This window comes from Astatotilapia calliptera, chromosome 19 (assembly GCF_900246225.1).
Source record: "Astatotilapia calliptera chromosome 19, fAstCal1.2, whole genome shotgun sequence".
Classification (NCBI taxonomy): domain Eukaryota; kingdom Metazoa; phylum Chordata; class Actinopteri; order Cichliformes; family Cichlidae; genus Astatotilapia; species Astatotilapia calliptera.
In genome coordinates, this window is record NC_039320.1 from 17,622,677 (window position 1) to 17,645,891 (window position 23,215).

Sequence of the window (23,215 nt, forward strand, 5' to 3'; positions counted from 1 at the left end):
GTACACCTTTTTGGCCACTAGGGGGAGGTATTGTTCTCTGGTGGTGATCAAAGGTTTCTGAACAGAGGTGACTTTACCTGCCACTCACACAATGTCAATAGTTAGTGGCTTAATCTCAAGTGCTTCCCATGGCTTTCTGGCATTATATCCTTTTTTTTTTCCCTCGTCTCGCTATCCTCCTTTTTCTTCTACTACTTCCTTACAGAGCAGTGGAGAGGATTAACCTCAGCTCTTCCTTGCCTTTGGGGGGGGGGACAAATGAGAATAGAACTGAGCCCAGTGGTGTGTATTTGTGGCTGAGACCTGGATTTTGTTGTATAGAGCCAGCAGCTCATCGAGTGCAATCGTAAATATAGCGAGCTCCGGCTTGGTTTGAATTTCACGCTCGTTTTTCCCGTGCCATTACATTGTGCAGAAAAGCATGCCTTGAAGGTCATATTGAAGAAAGATGTCAGTCGGAATATTTGATGAGCACAGCCAAAATGGGAAAAATCTGCATGATATTTTGGCATGCTGAACTAAGGTGGTGTTAGCCCAAACGTGCATTTTCATGTTTAAAGTCATTAAAAATTGCAACAAATCTCACGTTTAATGTTCACCTATGTTTTTGATGCTGCCTCAGAGACTTTAGTTTGCTTGCAGCATCTTTCCATTTCACTCTCTACTAAGACTAATTTGAAGCAGAGACCTGTGTGCACAGAAACCTCTTTGGAATATACAGAAACACAAAGACATTACATACTTGGGTGGAAGGGTAACTCAAAGTAAGATGATCCAAATGTAGATACGTAATGTTCTTAGCTCACAGAATATGGTGCTTTGATCTAATTTTAAACTTTCATGCAGAACATTTTTGTTCCAAGATTGCTCTGATTCACAAGTTACTCGACACCAAAGAAGGCCTTTATTTATTTTATTTTTTTTACTGCTCAACTCCTTTGCACTGTCTAAAGCACACAGAAAGTGCACTGCATGTGCACTTTAAACATAAGTGTACAATTTGTGTAATCATACCCCACCTGCCCTCCCATTTGTTTCCCAAATACAGACCCTTGGGGTGTCTCTTGCTTGATCCCGCCAGTGCCCATGTGCATGGGACTAAATGAAACCATGTGGCGTAGTAATTCAACCACATCTGGCAACATTTATTTACATTAGTACTGCGGTCTCTAATCAAGCACGCCCTGGCAAACATAAAGGCCACACAAATGAAAACCTCATGCTTAATGAATGGGGGCAGGGTGGACAAGTGGTTCAAGGAGCTGTTCTGTATACAATTTCTGACATTTTCAATCCCTAAAGCAGCCATTTAAGTCAGGAAAACGCTGAATTTGAATGGCTGGTTTGTGAATGAACCATTTGAAAACACATTGGATTTTCGAATCTTGGAGCTTACTCATGTCTATAATTTATTTCTCTTGAGTAGAGTTAAACTGCAGTGCAATCACAAGCTTAACCAGCAATATATTCTAGGATTTAACACCACATTAAGGAGGCATGCACCCTTATGCTGACTCTCTGACCAACACTCTTAGATTTAGGTTCACCTAAGAGGCTGTAATATCAGAATCAACTCAACACTGTTTAGTCTGTATCACTTACATGAGCTTTAGACTTGCATTAAGAGTGTAACAGTTGAGGAGGAAAAGTATGAAACTGAGGTGGATGTCTTTGGTCTATAGTGTTTCCTCTTAAGAAAGCCATCAGGAGACTATCCACCTGTTTACATATGCACGCCTCAGACAGATGTTGAATAATTCATACACAGAGGCGGACAACATGCAGCTGTATTTGGGTTATGGGGGTGCATGGGTTCTATCCCTGCCTGAATTTGAAGCCCAAATTATAGACATTACTTTGCAGGCAGAGCAGGGCAGAGGAAAAACTAGGCCACTTTGCATAAAGGGTCCAACCAAGAGGCACAATGAGATGTGAAGGATGGAGCAGTAGAAAGCTTGGACTTAATATAACAGGGCCTTTTAGGTTTGGGAAGTTTGGAACAAGTAATTTGGGTTTGATTTGGGGGAAACTGTCTTTTGTAGGAACATCAAAGTTGGTTAGAGGTCGCTCTTGAAAACCCTTTTACTCGCTCGTGATTCTGCAAATTGTATTTCTTTCCTTTCATTTTCTTAATGTGGTAATGCCCTTCTAAAGAATGCAAATGAAATTGTTAAACTGTTTTCTGCAATCAATTCTCATCTTGTTGAGACTGGATTGATCCTCGCTGGAGCTCATTTTGCACAACATAGTCTTATCAACACGTGTTCGAAAACGCATGGAGCGCTTTGCGGGAACCACAAGTGCAGTTACTATTTCGTCTTCCTTTGGGGGGAGACTAAGTACCTGCGATGGATACGTTTTTCGCAGAGTAGTCTGCACATTCTCGCAGGACAGAGGCATCAGGGGTGGCAGGGCTCTGTCAAACAGCTATCTGGAGGTTTATGGCTCACAGGTTTTAGACTCGGTGCTGCCTCCGCTTGCCATTTGGGCCTAATGGACACTGATGGAAAATGACTCCACTGTTCCAGCGATCCATCAGACGCCCTCTTTCTTTCTCTATTCATCAGAGAGCGGCTTTCAAACAGTGAACTTCGTGGGCGATTTACATGCCCCGATAAGATGCAAACAAACAGTCTTTAGTCAAATTGATGATTGTGGTGAAAAATAACAAAGTCAACTTCAGCTATAATTTACCATTTCCCTATTGGGGGGGGGGGGTCTTAATGTCAACTATTTATACAAAGATTTCGAATACGTGTCACAATAAAAAGTAATTTAACTACCTAGAATGAAGCGTTTAAGTGACTTCAGACTTTCCACTATACATCTCCGGCTGCATATGGCCAGGGCGCAGTGAGTCAGCCAGCCACGAGTCCCCAGAGGGAGCGCAGCACAGCACGGCTCCAGACCCCGCCCGCTCAGAAAGAAAAGCGAGCGGGAGATGGAGAGAGGGGGTGGGGGTTACTTACACCGAGTCGGGGTACCTCTGAGTGATGTTGCCGCTATAGGTGGAGGTTGCACGGGAGCGTGTTGGGATTAAAGCTGTAATCATCGACGGCTCCCTGCCTGCGCCGGTCAGCGTGACGCACGGAAAGACGCGCAGTAACTGGAGTTACGTTGGATTGGAGCCAGTGGCAGCGGAGGGATCACCAAGTTGACACGCCGTGAGAGCTTACGGTTGTTTAACAAGGATGCTCCCGTCTTGCAAATGTTATTTTGTGACAAGTTTGAGCAAAAAATAGCGAAAAGGAGCGCGCTTTTGTGTGCGGAATGCATTTTCTTGAACTGCAATAAGAGAAAAGGTCAAGTGGACGCAGTTTTAGGCTGCAAAGAGATTTGCACCGTGGAACAAGCGGAACAAAGCGTGCGCCAGGCACAGCAGAAATCTGGGTAAACAAATATGACGGCCGGTTCTGGCGTTGTCTTAGGTCTGCTGATGAGCTACGATATCACCGACAGAATTGTAAACCTCGGATGAATTCTGGAGTCTGATTACCATTTTTCTGGAAAGGGAGAGAAAGAGAGCGAACGAGCGAGAGACAGGACCTAATCCAGGTAGCGCATCTCTCTCTCCGGCTGCGCGTAATGGGAGAAAACTTTCGGACCTTGCAGAGGAGACGCACCAGCAGCATCCTGCCGACGACGACGCTTTCGTAAATACCATGTGAATTCTTCTGTTTTATACGCAATTGGCCAAGTTTGAGAGTGAATTTCAAACATTCAGTATGACTTGAAACACCCCCGAGGTTATCGGAACTTCAAGCATCAAGCCAGTTAACCGCCGAGCCGATTTTATCAAAAGACGCGCAGAAGGACATTGATGATCTAGAAAGGATTTCTGGAGCAGCAGCAGCGCAGTGAAAGCCTGATATCAGTTAGTAATAAAAGACTCCCCCCTAGATGTCTATGATGTTGTGCCAGCTCGGGCAGAAGTGTGTGATGGAGGTGGTGTTGCTGGCCATCCTGTCTTGGGTGTCCGTGTGGGCGGAGGAGAAGATCATATTTGACAGACACGCTGTTTACTGGAATAGCTCCAACCCCAAGTGAGTTTTAGTAGGAGTTTGGCCTGAAGGTGTGTGTGTGTTTGAAACATTGTTTATCTAGGCTACCTGCTTGCTATAGATGCCCCTCAAAAACTCTCATTACTCACGTACACCTTGAAATCTTTAAGAACCTACACATTTCTCGGTCTTTTGTCATGTGCTGTCTGATCACATCAGTCTTATTTACATTTCATTTCTATTTAAGCAGCGGTTTGGCAGAAAGCTGCAATATTGATGTTTTAACAACACACACACACAGACAGAGGCAAATGAAAGTGTGTGTGTGTTTGTGTGAACCTTGGATATTTTATTCTGTGGCACAGAGAGCTCCTTTTGTTTTAAACAATGAGGGCATCCTGCCTCATCTTCTCAACAGTGTCTAGAGACTTAGTTTCTCTCTCTCACTCTCACTCACTCTCTCACACACACACACACACACACACACACACACACACACTCTCACTCAAACCTTTTACCTTTCTTTCTGCTAATTTCTCGCTCCTGTGCCAGTCACACAAGTGCACATTATTTCTTTGTGAATTCAAGCACTTGTGCAAAACCCACATCCATAAATAAACACAAAGCCACACAAGGATGCACGCGCATTAACACACACACAACACACAAATGGTTGTCTTTAGCCGGCTCTCTCTCATTGACATGGGGCAGAGCACACTGGGTCCGTCTGTCTAATGGTTTGTGACAACCTGGCCAGCCTCTTTCTCTCCATCTCTCTCCCTCCAACCCCTTCCTCTTCTCTCCCCTCTCTCTCCCCCTCTTCTTTTTTTGCCTCCTTCTTTCTCCCAGGTAGATAAATAAACATTGAAAGTGCTCCCTCTCACTCACGGCTGAATTAGTCCAAACTAACTGCCCTGTCTCTCTGCAAAAACCAAACGCGCGCACACACACACACACACACACACACGCATACATACACAGAGAGCGCTAACAGGCCTGTCTCTGACTGCATCACTGTTCCACAGAAGGCTTCTCAAATATTTAACAGGCAAGGGGGAACATTTTCTCGATGTCTCCCTCTCCCTTTCTGTCTTTCTTTTCGTCGTTCTGTGCACCTGCTTTCTCATCACACACATACACCAACACATTGCAAACGTCACAGGGAAAATTTAAGCTATACTGATGGTTGCTGGGGGCGCTGTTATTCCGTCAGGGTCGTATGGTGAAGCTGAAGCAGAAAGGGGGTACATCAAAAATGCATTGCTGCTAAAGCAATGAATCTAGGCTCTGGAGCCCTGGCGAGGTTGGTTCCCCCTGTTAGACTCTGGCTCTGTCACTGCTCATGCTGTGCCTTTTTCTGCACACACACATACATGCAGGTCCATCCCTTGCTGTAATCCTTTGAGGATTACAGGAAGTTTTATGAGAGACTCAAGACTGGCGAAAAGAGATGAGAATACTGACACTAAAATCATTGGAGCTTATGTAAAATTTAAAGGAGGATCTGCTTTTTTATATATTTGCGTTGTTTCTTTTTTAACAACTTTGGTTAAATTTGGAAAGTTTTTGTCTGTTAAACTAAGGATTTCTCACAAAGTTATTTGCCAGGTGGTGGATGCAATAAAGTCAAACAAGACAAGAAACAAGAGCAGACAATCAGGTGATCAGGCAGATAAAGAAAACTGTTAGGGAGGGGAAATCAAGGTTATTGTAACCACTGTCATTTCAAAAATATAAAATCACTGCAGTGACTACAAGTCCTTTATTCAAAGTATTTATAAAGTATAGGCACATATATATTTCAGCAAAGAATAGCACTTCCTTGTGCTTCTTTGTCATGTTAAAGATGACAAGCTTTGTCTTAACATAAGCTTGTTCTTCAAGGTGAAAACAGCTTTATGTATAAAATATAATTTTAGGATAAGTATTTCAAAAGATCGCTCACCTATTAATACACTATATTGTGATTTAGTCACCAATAACCGAAGCTCAGAGAACAAATGCAACAGTACTGCACCGCATCCGAGCAGCAGCTATTGTCTGAGGCAGTGAAATGACACAAACAGCTTGGAAAATGAACAGCTGTGTGTCTTAATTGATCACACAACATCAAGCACGCAGCTTGTATTGTGCGTTGCCTCTTCACATGTTCATCAAAAGTTTGCTCACACCACAACAGCTCGAGAAGGGTGTTTTCTGCAAGGTCACAAGTACTGGGTTGGAATTTGTAGAACTGATAATCAGTCAATCTGAAGTGCAGCTTTAACTTTCTGGCATGAGGTGACAAATTACTTTGGAAGAAAATCTGCAACCTAACTTTTATTCGTACATACTGAAATATACAAAGATTACACCTGTTGGGTTTTTTTGCTTTTAAACTGAATCAATGAAGCTCTTAAACCCCATGTGTGCTATTAACGACAGCACACCTGATTATTTTTGTTTCAGTCCTCTTTATTTAGCCAAATAAATTTCAAAATGCACTGTGCAGAATTAGCAACCAGCTGGAGATGGTAGTTCAGCTGCTAAATGGTTGCAAGGAGTATTCAGAGATATGGTCGTGCATGCTCTGTATTGTATATGTATGTATGTGCGCCAAAAAACAAAAGAGCAGAAAATTTGTCATCGGAGTTTTAGGATGAGAAGAGCTTTTCTACCTGAAAATGGTTTTACGCATCCAGCTATGAACTTAGGGGTAAATTTAATTGACTGTTGCATTTCTTTAAATGCTAAAGCTACTTACCCAAGTTCCATAAAAAATTGGAAGAGAAGTGGAGCATGAGGTAGAGAAGATGCAATTAAATTTTTCTGCAGAACAAAACTGCAAAACGAGGAAATGTTCTATGTTGGGCTCTCCGGCTGCCTCTGAAGTATAGTCTCTGTGTTTAAAGCATTGATAAAATTATGTCATGACATTCAATTCAACAGCAGCAGCCATCCCTAGAGATGTTGTCCCAGTTACATAGAAAAAGGCTGTAGACCTTCAATGGATTTACCTTGAAGTAACATTTGAGTAAAATCAAAATCTCAACATAAAAAAAAAAACCTACATGGTGAAACACCACTGGTGTTAAGAACTGATCCATCTTTGTAGTTTGGGAGGCCATCATTACAAGGTATTTTACCCAATACCTGTATTTTTCAGCTGCTGTAGCAAGAGCTTCATCTCTGTTTACCCCGTTCCTTCTTGCTCTACTTTTTTCTTGGATATTTCTCTGAGATTAATCATCATCCACACTGACATCTTTTAATTGTTTTCACCTGCTAATTAATTGTGCTGCCAGTAAGTTAGCTGTGCTTTTAAGGAGTGCCTTGATCTCAACAAAACTAACCTGGATAAGTCGACAAAAATAAAAATAAGTCAAACAAACGTTTCTATTTAAGAAAGGCGGCATCCTACAAATTGGCCAAACCCTTTAAATCTCTGGCTGTGACTCTCAGCAGGCCTATCTCTTTCAAGGTCTTGCTGGATAATAGAAAATGTATGAGATAATCCAATTCAAATGGCTCTGGCCACTTTTGGTCACGGTGGGGAGCAACACTCGTGCACTCTCAGATTGTTGTCCATTCTGCTATTGTGATGAGATACATGGCGCTGCACAATAACAAAGTACCATAACACACATTATCACAACAATAGTGCAACATTAGAACAGCATCTGGAAATCTCCCAGATTCACATAAAGGGATTTATGCCACATGCAAGAAGGAATGTATGAGAAGCACACACACAGGCACACATGTGCACTTATACACACCAGCTAGATTTAGGTCACAAACTCACACACACAATCACATACAAGCAGAATGGCTGCCCATTGAATACAAGGTTAGGCAGCCCCCATTTTTCTATTTACTTGCTGTCATGCACACACATACACGTACACACATCAATGGAAGCTAGATATGGGGCACACATGCGCAGCCAGATTGGTTTTTCTATTCAGTAAAAACCCATCCTTTTTCCTGTTGCTGGCTTGCACACAGGGCTGCACTTGCACACACACAAATACTGAGCCCCTTTCTGGCTCCCAGGCCCATATTATAAAGCTCGCAGGTGAGGGGCTTTGTTCACCCCGAGCAGCTAATGTGCTCAGTGCAATGGGCTCTCCTCCACACACACATTCTCCGACACACACATAGAGTACACTGGCTCAATGGTCCAGAAGGAGCACCTTATCTAATCCCATGGTTTATCCTTCAAAAGACTTTCTTTTCCTTTTCTTCTTTGTTCCTCCTCTCTCTTCATCTCTGTGTCTTTGAGGAACTCCGTGTCAGTGAGAAGCGCTGATGGTTGACGACACTCTCATTCCACAGGACAGAATCTATCTCCTTGGAGACTCACACACAGAAATACACGCACCCACACAGCCTTTGAGGAAGAAGCGACTTATGCATCGAGCGCATATACTGCCCACAGAAACTTTAAAATGCAAGCTCGGGTCCGTACACACACACGCACCTCATATACATGCGGTCCGTACTCACACCGAGCACATCACAAGTCCCTGCACATAAACCCCCACACACTCACTGTCTTACCGTTGCGTCCCCTGTGGCGTACTGTGATATGTGTAGTGACTAACACTTCCTCAGCCATACCACACACATACAGACACACGTACACATAAGATTTGCATCCAATTTACATGTAGACTTGTAGTCACCCCCGCTCAGTTACTGACAGTTTGTCAGACTCAAACTTGCCCTTGGGTTAAATCTATCTGCCACTGCCACCCACTCCACCTCTTTTTCTCTCCATCTTTCTTCCTCTCCATCTTTATGTCTCCCTATCAAGCTCCCATCTTCCACTCTCTCATCTCCTCTCTCTTTTATCACCACTTCTCGCTTATCCCATTGGGATGTGGTTTGCATGTTTTTCTTGTGCAGGACCCTGAACTGTCCACCTTGCCTCAGGCAACATTTTTCTGTACATTAAAGCTGCACTACATCAGGTTATAGGTTTGTGCTTTGACCTATATGACCTTGTATGGCTTTCTTTAAAATATCAGCACAGCTTTGGGTCATGTTGAGTGAAACGTGTCTCAGAAGTTGTCTTTGGAATTCGTTCCCTCTGGTCTCAAGCTAAAGACGATACTTAGAGTAATTAAAGTCAGGGCTGCTACCTCGCAAATTATTTCTCACAGCTCAGCAGGAGAGACACAGTTACATAAGAAGATCTAGTGTAGCAGATCTTAGTCATCAGCAGATTCAATGCAGTGACTGGCAGGAGGGGGTCATCTGAATATCCAGGGGCATCGAGGTGGAACAGCGTGTTTGCTGATATTAAAAGCTCTACCAGTACAGCTGTTTTAAATATGGGTGCATGATATTTGATGACACGGGTGGTATTTTATGTCTGTTGAATGATAATGCAAGCCAAGAGAAAGACAGCATGCAGTGTAATGATAAGGAACATCTGAGGTAAGCTAAGACACTTTTATATATCTAAGAGGTTCCCATCCTTTTTCATCTGACTGACCCCCACAGCCCTGTCAGATGGACAAAAAGTCATTCCTCAACAGCATCTGACATCTTCAAATGTGTTCAACTGAACTCGTTTCAGACTCGATCTGGACCAGTTTCAGCTTACCATTTCTCTATTATAGTCAGTCAGACAACTTCAAATGATTTATTACAGCAAAGGCATATAGTTAAATTTTAGCATCAAGCTTCCAAGTGCATGACTCCCCACAGCATGATACACATAAAAATAGGTGGTAATGAATAATTATCTCACCAGAGCCTACAGGAGGATGCTGGGGTAGTGGAAGGCTTGAAACAGCAGGAGGGAATGCTGGTCAGGAGTGTCATTGACATGTCAGAGGAAGAGATGGGAAACTGAGGCTTAAATTTACCACCAGATGTGTTTACCACCTGATTTTTCCTTCACTTTTTTTTACGCTTTTCTTTCTTTCTTTTCTTCTTTTTCCAAATTTTGTGGTGGAAACAAACTTCCATAAAATAGTAAGGTAGAAGAGTGAACATGTGTATCACAGGTTGATTTTCCTGACAGAGCTAGCTCATAGGCTTTTATTTATCTCTTAACCCTTTAAGACCCACCATAGAACCAAGTTCGCCAGAGCTTATCTTTATATTTTTACATGCTGTAGTGCCATTTTTGGGAGCATTTCAAGTTGCTATACGTTGATACAACCGTTATACCCCAAATTTTAATTATATGTATGCATTAAATCCATAGAAAATAGAGAAATTTCAGGTGTTTGAGGTATATCCCTCAAAACTGTAAATGCATAAAAATTTGCACAAAATCGTTTCCAGCCACAGGAAATTTATTTTGAGTGTCTTCATAGTTTTATTTTTGAGACACACCAATTTTTTACATGCTGCAGAAAAAACGAAAATAAATATTATAATGCAAATTTGCAGAAAAAAACGAAATCTGCATCAAAATAAACCATTTCCAACAGTGCAATTTGAATTCTAAGCCGCCCAGAAACTATACAGAAAAGCATAAAGTCAAACATGACTTTTAAAAACACCAGTATACATGTATAAATGCCCTAAAGGGAAAAACTACGTTTCCCAAGAAATATGATGTCACTCCCGGTTTTGGCAGGTAGGCTAATGGCGCACATGCGATAGTTCGCGCTGACGTCGTCTGTTCCAACGTAGGAAGTACTATGAACAGCTGATCGGATCGCAACGTGCTTCTGGAATATCATGTTTTTGTTTCTGCAAGTGATTTTTGTGCAATTTTTGCAAAGCCATATGTGGTGACAGCTGAATGCATAAGATGTAAGTACAACTTCTCTTATTCCATATGCGAATAAAAAAATATTGCGCTATACGTGGTTGCAGTTCTACCGGGATTTAAAATAGTTGCGCAAAGTGAAGCAGTCTACTTTAAGGTTTATTTCCAATAAGTGTTATTGGCAACTTTTTTCAAGGTTTTTGTACTTTTATCTCGCATCTAACACTTTCATTTCTTTATGTTGTTAAGTAATAAGTACTTTTATTTAGTATAATTTTAGTTTTGGAAAAAAAAAGAGACTAAAGTAGTGATCAAAGTAATGACTGAAAGACTATGATTAAAAAATACATGAAAAACTATGGTAAAAAAAAAAAACCCCAGTGTGAGCAGTATGCGTTCTTATTAGTACATTTCAAGATACTAAATTAATAAATAAATGGTGGAAACAAACCTTCCATATTCCAACTTCTTCAGGTTGACTCAATTCTTTAATAGACTGGGGAAATTGTTATTAGTTTTTTATTGTGGTCTCTATTAGTGAGATAGTAATCTCTTGCCCTGATGGGTCAATACATATTTATTCTGTTCTCCTTATTCACAGTGACCATCATTGGCATCATCATCATTAACATTAATATAATCAGCATCAAATGACCGTAATCGTAGCCATCGCCCTCACTGTCACCACCTTAATTTTCTTCATCAAAACTTTAATCACTGCTGTCATGTTCCCTGCTGTTTTCATTATCCTTATCATCATCATCTTCATAGACATCATTAGCATCACCTTCATAATCAACACTGATTTCAGGCATGTAAATAAACACCAAATGTTTTTCTGTTTTTTTTAAAGTTAAGAAACACATGCTTAACACTCTGGTACGACTACCTGCTTTGGAAACGTGAAATTCAAAAAGCAGATATTCATCAAACAGCATTTTAAATTAACCTGGAGAAAAAATAAACACACAGCTGCAATAACCGAGTGCAGTTCAGGTGTGGAAAAGGTTTTGAAAGTAGTTGCATGATCTTTGATTTTTAATTTTCCAACTCCTCAGCCTGGCAGTGGAAAATGCACCCACAAAACAACCTTTGTTAAAGGTCTTTGTCCTTTGGGCTGTCAGGGACAATGACAACACCAGATGAACTATTACAACCGCGCAGTGAATGGCTGCGTACCTCTCCTGAATCTTTAATCTATCAGCTGTAGAGTTTTAATTTATCTGTTTACAGTTTCTGAGCTGAGGCTGAAGACAAATTTCCAGCCCGGATTGGATAATGATGACGGACTTTATCATTATCACCTCCATTGTCATCCTCATCCGTATGTTCATCATCACTAATGCATTCAGTATCACCTTCATCAAATCAGAATAATCAATATCATCACCACCTTTGTCATCACCTGCTCTTCTTCCCTCTTTCTGGAGGCATATCAGATTAGTGCATACAGCCCTCAGAGTCTTTATTAGAATTACGCAGGATTAGACCTGAGGTGAGGATGATTTTGCAGGTCAGAAGGAGGATTGCTGCAGAGAAAAAAGTTCAAATCCTCTCAACCAGAAGGCGGAATACATGCAGACACCTTGGAGAGACATAAGAATCAATGGACTGAATTAGTTTGCAGCCTCTGCAGCACCAAGCACAATTAAGTAGCGACAAAATCACGAGAGTGCTGCAACATCTGTTGGTTCTGCCTTATTATGTCCCATTAGCATAGTGTAAAATGGGGAGTTTATAGTGCCCCCATTCTGGATAAAACAAAGGTAGTGGGGTGTCCATAGCTGGCTGGGAATTAGACAGTTTCGCCCTGCTTCGTTTGATGGATTACATGCAAATGATTCACTCGCTCCTTCTTTTGTTTGACCCTTCCACTCCTGCTGTTTGAAAATCTACCAGGGATATTTTTGGATGAAGGTGATTTTTTATTATTATTATTATTATTGTACCAACTCATGCACGTATTATATGCACACAGACATATATACACACACGAATGCAAGCCAACAGTCTCGTGATGGTATTGTGCAGTCGGACATGCTGAAAACAACCCTGCCAAAAGACAGGTTGTTTTTTTTCTTTTGGATGAATTTGTTTGCCAAATTGCATGGCTTTAAAAAAAAATTGCTTCTTGGCGAATACCAGCGTGAAAGTTGTCAGGGTCAGCTTTTACAGTTTAACCTCACCTCGAGTGGAAGGAGAAAATGAACGAATCTTCTCTTCTTCTTTTCTAAATGCCAATTTTCTCATCCTAAAAGCTTTGCGTGCCAGAGGGCATCTTAAATATTTGGCAAGGCACCACGCTAAAGGCCATTGTTTCTCCTGTAATACCAGCTTCTCACCTGCTGAGACCATCCAACCATGTGCTCTCCGTCCAACTACACTGCTGGACTCTTACTTCCCTTCCTTCCATCTTCTTGGCGTCACAGATTTCCACCGCTTTCCCTCTTTTTTTCGCTTAATTTCTCTTTTGTTTTGACTTTCCTTCCCTTCCGTTGCTTTGATTCTCAGTCCTCTTCCAGAAACTTTCATCTTCCTTCTTCTTTGTGAAAAAGCTGAAGTGGCCTCGTCTTTGTTATGCTCTCAACTTTTTGTCCTTCTTCATATCCGCGCTCTGGGTCTAATCCTTCAAGTAGATCTTTCTGTTTCTCTTTCACATTTTTTGTCTGTTTTTGTCTCTCAGGGCCAGTCCGAGGCATATAGCCAGACAGTGGAATATGTGTTATTATCAGTCTCCAACTGGTCTATATGAACACTGAACAGAAGGGGTCCCATCAGAGTATCAGGCAGGCAGAACTGAAAGAGTGCCATTCTTCCGCTCGGGTAACACAATCGGCACAACCAGCCGGGACCTGAGGAAAAGTATTAGAGGGAAGCAGAAACAAGGATGGAGCAGGAATGACAATGCCCATTGTTCACGATGTATTGAGTGCAGTCTGGCATGTTTCATATTCTGGGCTGGTATCTCCCTATTTTGTCCTCTTTTATTCATGCTTTCATTCTTTCATCCTGTCTGTTGGCCTCTCTGTTCCTTCTAAAGATCCATGGATCTCTGAGTTTCTCTATCTCCTGGCTCCAACTATTTCATTCTCTTCATTAAAACAACAACTCTCGGGATCTCCCCCAGGTTGTTTCGGGGACTTACATCATCATCACCATCACCGCCATAGTCATTATCATCAACAAACCTCATTAGTGGAAGCTAGCAACAGCAGCAGCAGCTCTGCAGCGTAATATCCTTACTCAGTCTTTCAACCTGCTCCTCTGCATGAACGATCAAACGCGGAGGGGAAGTTAAGTAAACATTTCATATTGCATTACTGATTCAGTGCCATGCTGCTAACATACTAAACAGATCATTACACTCCTATGAACAGATGAAATGATGATGATATTTTCCACCAAGTACAGACTCTGTCAGGGCAGGATTGAAAATATGAAAAAGAGCAGTGTTTTGTGAAAAATGCAAAGGAAAGGTCTGATTTCATTTGCTCTGGGGGGATTTTTTTTTCCTTTTTTGAGAAAAAGAAATCATTTCTAAGACAAGGATTATCATTCTAAGCCACTCCTTTAATAAGAGAAAGAGTAAAATAATCCTAAAGTGAAATGATGAGATTTCTGCCACTGAGAAATAAAATCGTGGGGAAGGATATATTCTTAGTTCCAATTGTTACATGCTTTGACAGCAGGCTGCAGGAAATATGGTTGGCAGAGGAGATTAGCATAGGGACCACAGGTCACCATTGTTGTGAATAGGGAGTGTCATACATTTGGTTAGATGATTTTTGTGTGTGTATATATATATATATATATATATATATATATATATATATCGCAAGGTAGCACTCCTAACAGATCTTCTCTTAGCAGACACTTCATCCCTGCAGAAAAGCACAGGTGTAATTAATCACGTTAATGATGCTGGTTCTGTGAGGCAGCGTGCACAGTGAGGCTAGCTCTGTAACACCTGAATGGAATGCAGCCAGTTGCTAAACTGGCATTCAACAATTCAAACTGTGGACAACTGTCTTTTAATTACTCTATTTGTCTGAGAGATAAAGATATTTACTGTTCAAAAACATCATGAAAACCACATCTAAATATTATTTCAGTGTCAGTTTGTTGGTCAGTGGGTTCACCACGGCTCTGTTTGTGGATTATAGCTCTGTTTGTCCATCAGGCTGTGCATTCAGAGATCATCTTCTGTATAGCTTGGTTTTAACAAATCATTATTACTGTTGCCTTCCTGTTGGCTCACAGCAATATAGCCATTCTCCTCTGACCTGTGGCATCTACAGGGCATTTTCACCCAAACAAGTGCTTGACTTGATTCACCAAGTCGCTAAAATGTGGTTCACTGATTATTAAACATTTACTTTTACAAGCAGCTGAACAGGTGTACAGTCGGGGTATGTCTGTAAAAAGTAAAAAAAAAAAAAAGGGTGTATGTGCAAAAAGCTGATGGGAAGAAGCATCATGATGGCAGTGATATGCAACAAGTAGCTATGTTCTAGATATAAACAGTGATAATGACGCTGATGTTGGTAGTCGTTGCACTGGTATGACAAAAAAAATGTGAACGATGGCGGCATTGTTGATGAGAAGAATGAGAAAAATGGCAAAATGATGAAGAAAATGAGCACTGTGGAACGATGATGACAACGGTAAAAAAAAAAAAGAAGCCATAATAACGGTAATTGAAGTGGTGAAGAGAGTGAGAAAAGCAGAAACGGATAAAAAAAAAAGTGATTTTCATGGGGTGATTTTGTTGATGATGAAGCTGGATTACACTGATGCTAGAAGAGATGATGGTGATAATTCCCAATGATTGCACTAGGGTGATGACTCTGAACACAATAGCTGAGTTGTTGACAATAACAAGATTAATGACACTGATACTAAAAGAAATGATGATGACGATGATAGCAGTGATTGTGCGCATATGATGATGATGTCGAAGATAGTACGATTAGTAATGGTTTTGAAGACTAAGATGAAAGGAGCATAATGAGTCACCTCCTCTCTGCTGTTTGCTCCCCCCTCCTGTTGTCCAATTTCAAGACTCCCCACTGCATACCATCTTCACCCGTGTCCCCCTCCTCTCCCCCCACTGAGCAGGTTCGTGAGAGGACAATCAGAGCGCTCCGTTAAGATTCCTTTTCTTTCGCTTGTGTTACCTCTCTGAGGAAAATGAAGAAGGAGAGGGCAGATGTGAGAACATTACTAGTTTTTTGGCAGTTTTGTCTTTTCTGTTGATAGAAATGGGAAAATGAGCAGATTCACCACTGATGAGATGCTTCATTCTTTGAGGCGTCACCTTTAACTCCCTCGCGCAGCCGCCGGGAGGTGTTTTGTCACAAATGAGAGGGAGATTACTCATTTATTCTTTTGTGTCCTCCGTTTTTTTTATACTTTGGTCGTATGTATGTGTGTGCACATGCCTGCCAACTCTTGGCGCGCGTGCGTGCATGGGTCTTTATTTCTTTGTTCATTTGATGTGGGTGTTTAGGTGCAGCTTAGGAGTGTGTAAGTGTGTTGGCGTCAGTGGCAGAAAACGGTCCTTACACCGGTTTGAAGAGTCTAATCAAAGGCTGGCAAAATTTTCTCGCTTCTTGTGTAGTTCCGAAGCTTCCCTATTTTTTTTATTTTTTTTTTTTACTCCCTCCTCTCCTGCCTACTCTCATCTCTGATTACTGAAGGGCTTGCAGGAGGGCTCTGTTCTTCACCGAGTTTTTCGATGACGTCCTTCATAGCTGTTGCACTGACTACGAGCACGTGTTTCCTTATAGGAGTCTTTGAAGAAGCAGAGCTTGTGAAGAAACTGTGAAGGTCTGCAGTCTTTATTTTCCAACTGTGGACACTGGTGGATAACATGAAGCCAGCTGTGGCACCAATCATCCAAAGCCTGAGGTGCAGTCAAAGACAGGAAGGCAGGAAGGAAAGGCAAGATAGTAGGAGATGTATTTATAGTACATGCACAGTGCTGAATTATATTTGCCTAATAAGGAAAATGGCTCTAAGGAGCTTCCTCGTTTTGGAGATAAGGATGTGTTAAGAAATAGAAACGAACTGTTCCAGTTTAAATAAAGTTTGAATTTTTTACAGTTTTTCTTTTTTGTCAGCCATGTATCGTAATGAGATTAGTGTCTGATGCAATTACGCCATGATTTTTTTTTTTTTAAAGCGACGAATACAAAGATGTTTCAAATGGATCCAAAATTTAAAAGGGAAGAAAGGGTGATGTGATGGACAAAAACCTGAGGGAAAGATGGATGGAAACAAGGAAAAAAAAGTGGGATGAGAATGAAGAGAAGAGCGTGAGAGATGTAGAAAAAGAGAGAAAATTGACAGGAGGCGTGTATGGCTGTCTCTGGGTGCAGTGAGGAGTATAGGCTGTGGCATCCGCTAGTGGTGCTGCATACTCCGTGTTTGATCAAACACACTTCAAACACCCTCTCTGACTTCCTCTTGCAGAGGGTTGGGAAACGAACGTGCGCGCGTCTTCTCCTGAATGCGCGTGCGGCTGGGTGTTTGCTGAGGAAAGCGTTATTGATGTTTTGTTTATCTAAAATGGGTCAACCCTAAACAAAACAAGCACAGTGACTACAGTGGCTGAGATGTTCATTGCTGTAAACTGCGGTTTCCTTGCGGCTCCCAATCCAGTGAATAATGTTGACGAATGACCCTGTGTGTGTGTAGTTGTACTGCTCTGTGTGTGTGTGTGTGTGTGTGTGTGTGTGTGTTTCCACAGCTGAGCGTGTGTGCACTATTTCTCTATTATCTTTGCCCCAGTCACGTTTTTCACCTCTATTAAGTTATTCGCCATTAAATGCTCTCTACTTCGACTTAATTTCATGTCTTCATTTTCTCCATGTTCCCCCATTGTGGAGCTGTGCATCTCTACGTCTTAAAGAACCACGACTCCAGAGAGCTCATTAAAGCCATTAGCAGAGAGAAGTCACAGAATAGTTAGGCTCGCTCGCTGTTGTCTCATTTCATATTGCTAACAGCTCCAGTACTGATTAACCAACCTTTGACTCATTCACTTATATCTGCTTGCCCGTCACCTCCTTTAGGTCATGCATGCTGCATAATGTGCATACTGTGGCCCACTATGATTTCCTTAATTTTCCTCTATTAAAATCATGTTACCACGCTCATCCTGTCACATGAAAGTTTGATTAGGAACATTATTGAAGATTAGATTGATGAATTATTGATCAGCAAGGTGGGAAGTCTACTCGACAGTAGATTAGACACGAGTCAAGAAGTCCTGTTTGTGTGAGTGTTTAAAACATGCATGGGACTGTATATGCATAGGTGAAGCTGAGTGCATATATGAGAATTTGTGGTCATCCAGCATGCTTATCAGTTTGAAAGAAAGTGATAACTCAGGCTGAGGTTGATGGTATATCAGTAATGATTCTGTGTTAGAAGATCATTCAAAATGCTCTGTGATGTGAACAATTTCAGAGTCTCTCACCGTGTGAGTCTTGCATGGATTGCAAAAAGGCTACAGTTCAAATCTGAGACAGTTTTTTGCAAAGAATCGATAGAATGTGTTCATTTACAAAACTGTGAACAGAATATACCAACTGTAGTTGCATAATTGTTGGACACTTGAATCAGCTGTAGGTGGATGTGTGAACAGTGTGCTGGATAAGGTGTTAGATAATGTGAAAATGTAGTTGTTTATATGATTACAAGTGTCTGCATCTGTAACTCTGCCTGCTAGGATCCATGAAGTCAAAACAGCTGTCCAATCAGAGCCGCGGGGCTCTGTAGAAGATAGAAAACATGGATGTAGTGCCGGAGCATGAGGGGAGTACTAAAAGCTCACCTAGCTAAGCACGAGTATATTTATAAAGTGCGATCAAAACATTCTGGAACAGGTCCATGAAGATCAAAAGCCTTACCTGATTAAAATTTAGTCAATCTCCAGTTCAAGGTCACCTCCTCAGGCATCTCATTTTTAGATCGCTGGAAGTCCCGTTCTTACCAGTTCCACTGTGTGTTGATTTCACTGCAGACAATTTGACCTAGATTTCATATCATATGTAATGACCCAGCAGTTTTCATATAAAGGATCGACAGTTTCCAAGCAGAAGACTGAGGAGCGTGCAGGGTTTCTTTTATTATTTATTTATTTTTTAACATTAATCAGTTCACATGAATTCATCCTCCCGAGGCGACTGTAATGTCCTAAGGGGGCTGAGGGTGAACATTCAGCAGAAATCAACTGAGCTATTTTGTGGCAGCTCTTGATTGCACAGGGTGCCTTGTAAATAGCTTTTTCTCCATGAATACAATTGTTGGGTACCACCTTGACTAGGGGTGTCAAACATAAGGTCCATGGGCCAGAATCGTCCCAGTAAAGATTCCAATCCGGCCCACGCTACAGCCTTAAAAACATGATTTGGTGCAGAGATTTGAAACTTTTAGCTGTATTTTCATAAGTTTTACTGATTTTCCTAATGATAAAGGCCCCCCACTGCCCATTGTCATGCTTACAACACCAAAGTACAAGGACATTATCTGTAAATTAATAAAAACCTTACAGTTTGAGCAATGATCTATCAGAACCGTTTCTGTAACATTACACGTTTATCATGTCGTTTCACTGGTGAGGTCCACTTTACATCAGAGTGGCCCATGATGTAAAATGAGTTTGACATCCCTGACCTAGACCATTCACAGTTTGCCTCCCTGTCACTGCTTCAGCTTCTTGAAAATGAAAATCGAGTTAAAGGTTCACTTTCGGCACACTGTGAATCTATGACTTGATTTATAGGCTACAAGAGATCAAGTGCACATGCACAGGTCCAAGTGAACAGAACTGGACTTCTACAAAGTGATCTGAAGATTTTTGGCTTTCATAGCCCCCTGACTGGAGCACCCTCATATTAATATATACATATAAAGCAGGGTATTATGGTGTTCTGTCATTTATATAATGTAGCACTTGATTAAACACTTCATCAAGATGTTTATTAGAAAGTCCCACTCCAGCCATCCAAGACCAGTCAAGATTATAGTGACCAAAATAGGCAACTATCATTCTGTTTAACTAAAGTTCAATGACTTCAGTTATATAAACCTAATACACCTTTAGAGGTAAGGTTATCGGCACCAACACCAACATTAGTAGGACTTGATGTAGCCTGGAACAGCAGCCACATATTCACACACACAAATGACCAATCAGCATAATTAATCAAGTGTTCCACAAACATGCTCATTAACATTAAAAATGACATATACCCTGGAAGGGTAAACCACATAAAAGCAGACTCGTGCACACACAGACTGAGAGAGGGAGGACCAAAGCAATGCACCATAAAATACACTTAACAAAAACTCCCCAATAAATAATATTTAGGTGGGCAAGAGGCTACACCAGTCCAAAATTGTAAGTCAGCTTACTTTTGATTAATAAAGCAGGAGACGACCGCTGGAAGTCTTTGAGCAGTGTGATGGAACTGTAGGAAACAATTCATTTGGGGAAATATGTATCTGGGTCATGTGTGGAGCACCTCGACAAATGATGGAAAGACCGTGTCTGCTGTCACCGCTCTTCAGCTGCTGTACAAGCACTTCATCTTCTGCATTATCCACTAAGAGAAAAGTGTGCCGCCAGTGCTGCCAGGTTGTATTAATGACTTCTCACCAAAAGCATTTGACCGAGGCAAGCAAGCACCGACTCTCATAAACTCATATTCCCAGCTTAAAAATGAGCGTTCTTTCCCTTTTGAAGTGTTTATCTTTCTAAATAGTGGCTGCATACATGGAGGGTTGGGTCAAAGGAGAGCCAAGTGCTAAGTTGCATGGTTATGCTGACAGGAAAAGGGTTCAATTAGCAGTTGAGCTGTCAGGTACTTGACAGTGGCACTTGTTGAGGAGAAACTGATAAAGGGATAGTTTTGCAGAGCTGAATTTTTCCTTCTGTTTTTCATAGTGTCCTTTAATATCACAGAAATGATTTTTTTATTGCTCGTAAATTATTTGGATAAAAGCAAGGAGTGGGTGAATTATTCAAATGTTGCATGTAATTCAGGGGACCTTTGGAGGGTGCAGCTTTAAACGGGTGAAACAGAACAAAGGTTTCAAATGATTGTTATTGCCCATAGATGAAGCCACGCTTTTAACCAAGGTCATCACAATTAATTTTCTTCTCTTAAGCCTGGTTATGCTTATAAACTGCATTCATCCACTCCACAATTATGGAAAAGATATGAGATGATAAAGAACTTAAAAAGATCTCCATATTTAAGCTCAATGATACTTTTGCACTTGGATGTAACTGTGGACTGCAGTAGAGTCTTTGATCAGATATAACTTTATGATTCTTGGATGATGGGGTAGAAGTCGAACCGTATGATTAAATAGTAAAATAATAATAATGATCATTTTTTGCTCATTGTGCAAAGGTTGGTAAACAAGGTTCAAATGAGTTTTTAAGGTGACAGGATAATAAATCTAACGACACTACTTTTCGCCTCATCCCTGCTAAGAGGAAACAAACTGAGTGTCAGTTACTGAGCTTTTATTTAGAAGCCCCATTTGTTGACTGCCTCTAAACACACTCTGACCAAAGCATCTTGGGAGCCACTTAGCAAACAACTCGGAGTCAGTAATGAGGAAGGTAGCATCACTCTCTGCAGAGGGTCTCCCTTTTCTTAAACCCATTTTCCAGTTTGCTGATGGCTTTCTGTCTTGCTGCGTCTCTTGGCTGTGACACCGACTGTCACCATCTGCATCCAAATTATACGTGCCCACGGAGAGGCAGGAAAGCTCACATTTTCGGCAGAATATGCCTACCAGGAAGGTTTTGGGATAATCCAAGTCAAATAGCTGTGGGCAACCACTGCAGATCAGATCCTTCCCAGGAAGGGACTTGCTTACCAGGCACGCACCCTTAGGCCACGCTTATGGGTGAGTTTTAAGTTGTCGTCAGAAGACAGAGAGAGGATCACTTGGAAAGTTGTTGTCATTTTTTATTGACAAAAGTCAGTTGCGCAGGAAGCCGTGTTTTTGTACTCTGTGAGGCTCAAATCGGCTCAATTACATGTGTACTGAATGCTTGTCTCGTTGAATGATGTGAATCGTCAGACGCGTTTTGTTCTGGGATCCATTTTATTTCTAACACTAAACTTCCTCTTTTTTCTCTCTCTAATGATGATTCTTTTTTCACTCACATTGTTCAAAGCGTTTCTGTGATTCCCTCCTCACAACCATCAGAAAGTATGAGTGTAACAAAGATTCAGCCTTTCAAAACACTTCTATTCTCACTGAGAATGTTGGCATTTGCTGTGAAAATCTAAAAAAAAGGGGAGAAATTATTCAAACATGAGCATGCATGCATGAATTGCAGGCGGTGACTAGTTGCTTTTTTCCATGTTTTACCCACATGCAGATTATGCATGATTTCTCCTGGGACTGCATGGCACACCAATGATTCCTTTTGTCATAGATATTTAGATATTTATTATCAGCTGGCCCAAATTTTGCTGGAGAATTCAAATCTAAGCCCTTTGGACTGTGCAGATTCACCACACGGATAGAATGCAGGCCTCAGGCACAGGCAGAAACAGTAATACAAACTTTAGTTTCCCGTTGTCATCCCCGGCTGCATCACTTAAATCAATTGCTATGAAATCTTTTTCAAGCTTAATCTGATTTTTCTTTATCTGTGCAGCGATAACGGCATTAACAGCAAACAAGACAAGATGGAAATCCAGATTAAAGATTAACTTTCTGAAGGCGCAGTGTCAACCATACCTCAATTTAGAAAAATCAAGAACAAGCAAAAAACACATGATTGCATATCATATTAGGTGCTGTAACTAAACATTGCATGCAGGGAAAATGTAACATAAAGCATTAAACAGATTAGAATATAACCCCCAAAGAGAGGATGAGTCACCGAGGAGTTCAAATGCTAATTTGCGATTGTATTAAGTGACTCTTTCTTCAACATACATGGTGCTTTTGTGGAAATGGTTCTAGTTTGTCTTTTATATATGTAGAGAGCGTGAATTTCAAGGCTGTGATGAAACATTGATGTGAGAGGAGAAAATACCCAATTTGGTCGGCAGAGATTAACACAAAAGCATAAAAAGCTGATAAAAGGCCCTCTCATCTCTGAAAGCAAACAAATGAAGCAAACATGAACGGTACCCCAAAAAAAAAATAAAATCAAAAGGCAAAACAAATTAGAAAACGAGAATCTGTGCAGTAAACATCAACCGATATCACAGGCTCTGCCAGCAGATCAACCGAAACTGGACATCTTTCAATCTGAAAATATGTGAATTTATTTTTATTCCCAAGAAGCTGACTCTTCAGAGACGTGAGGAATTTCTCTTGACAGCAGTGACAGGCAGGAAGTCCTCCCTGCATTTTCACCACAGTTGATTTGGTTTGCATCTCAAACGCAGGATTCTCTCTCACATCCCTGAAGCACTTTAGCTTCGAACTGTTGCCATTTTTCCACCAAATG

General features: G+C 41.2%; 1 protein-coding gene across 2 annotated transcripts in view; it reads left to right on the forward strand.

Moving 5' to 3' along the window:
* Nucleotides 1-2,916: 2,916 nt before the first annotated feature.
* Nucleotides 2,917-23,215, forward strand: part of efna2a (ephrin-A2a) — an 80,869-nt gene continuing 60,570 nt past the window's right edge. Inside the window, exon 1 of one of the 2 annotated variants that reach the window (XM_026151312.1) lies at nt 2,917-4,043. In XM_026151312.1, coding sequence (XP_026007097.1) covers nt 3,901-4,043 — 143 coding nt within the window. In that variant the 5' untranslated portion in view covers nt 2,917-3,900. The remainder of the gene's footprint in view (nt 4,044-23,215) is intronic. The other variant, XM_026151313.1, reaches the window with a different exon arrangement.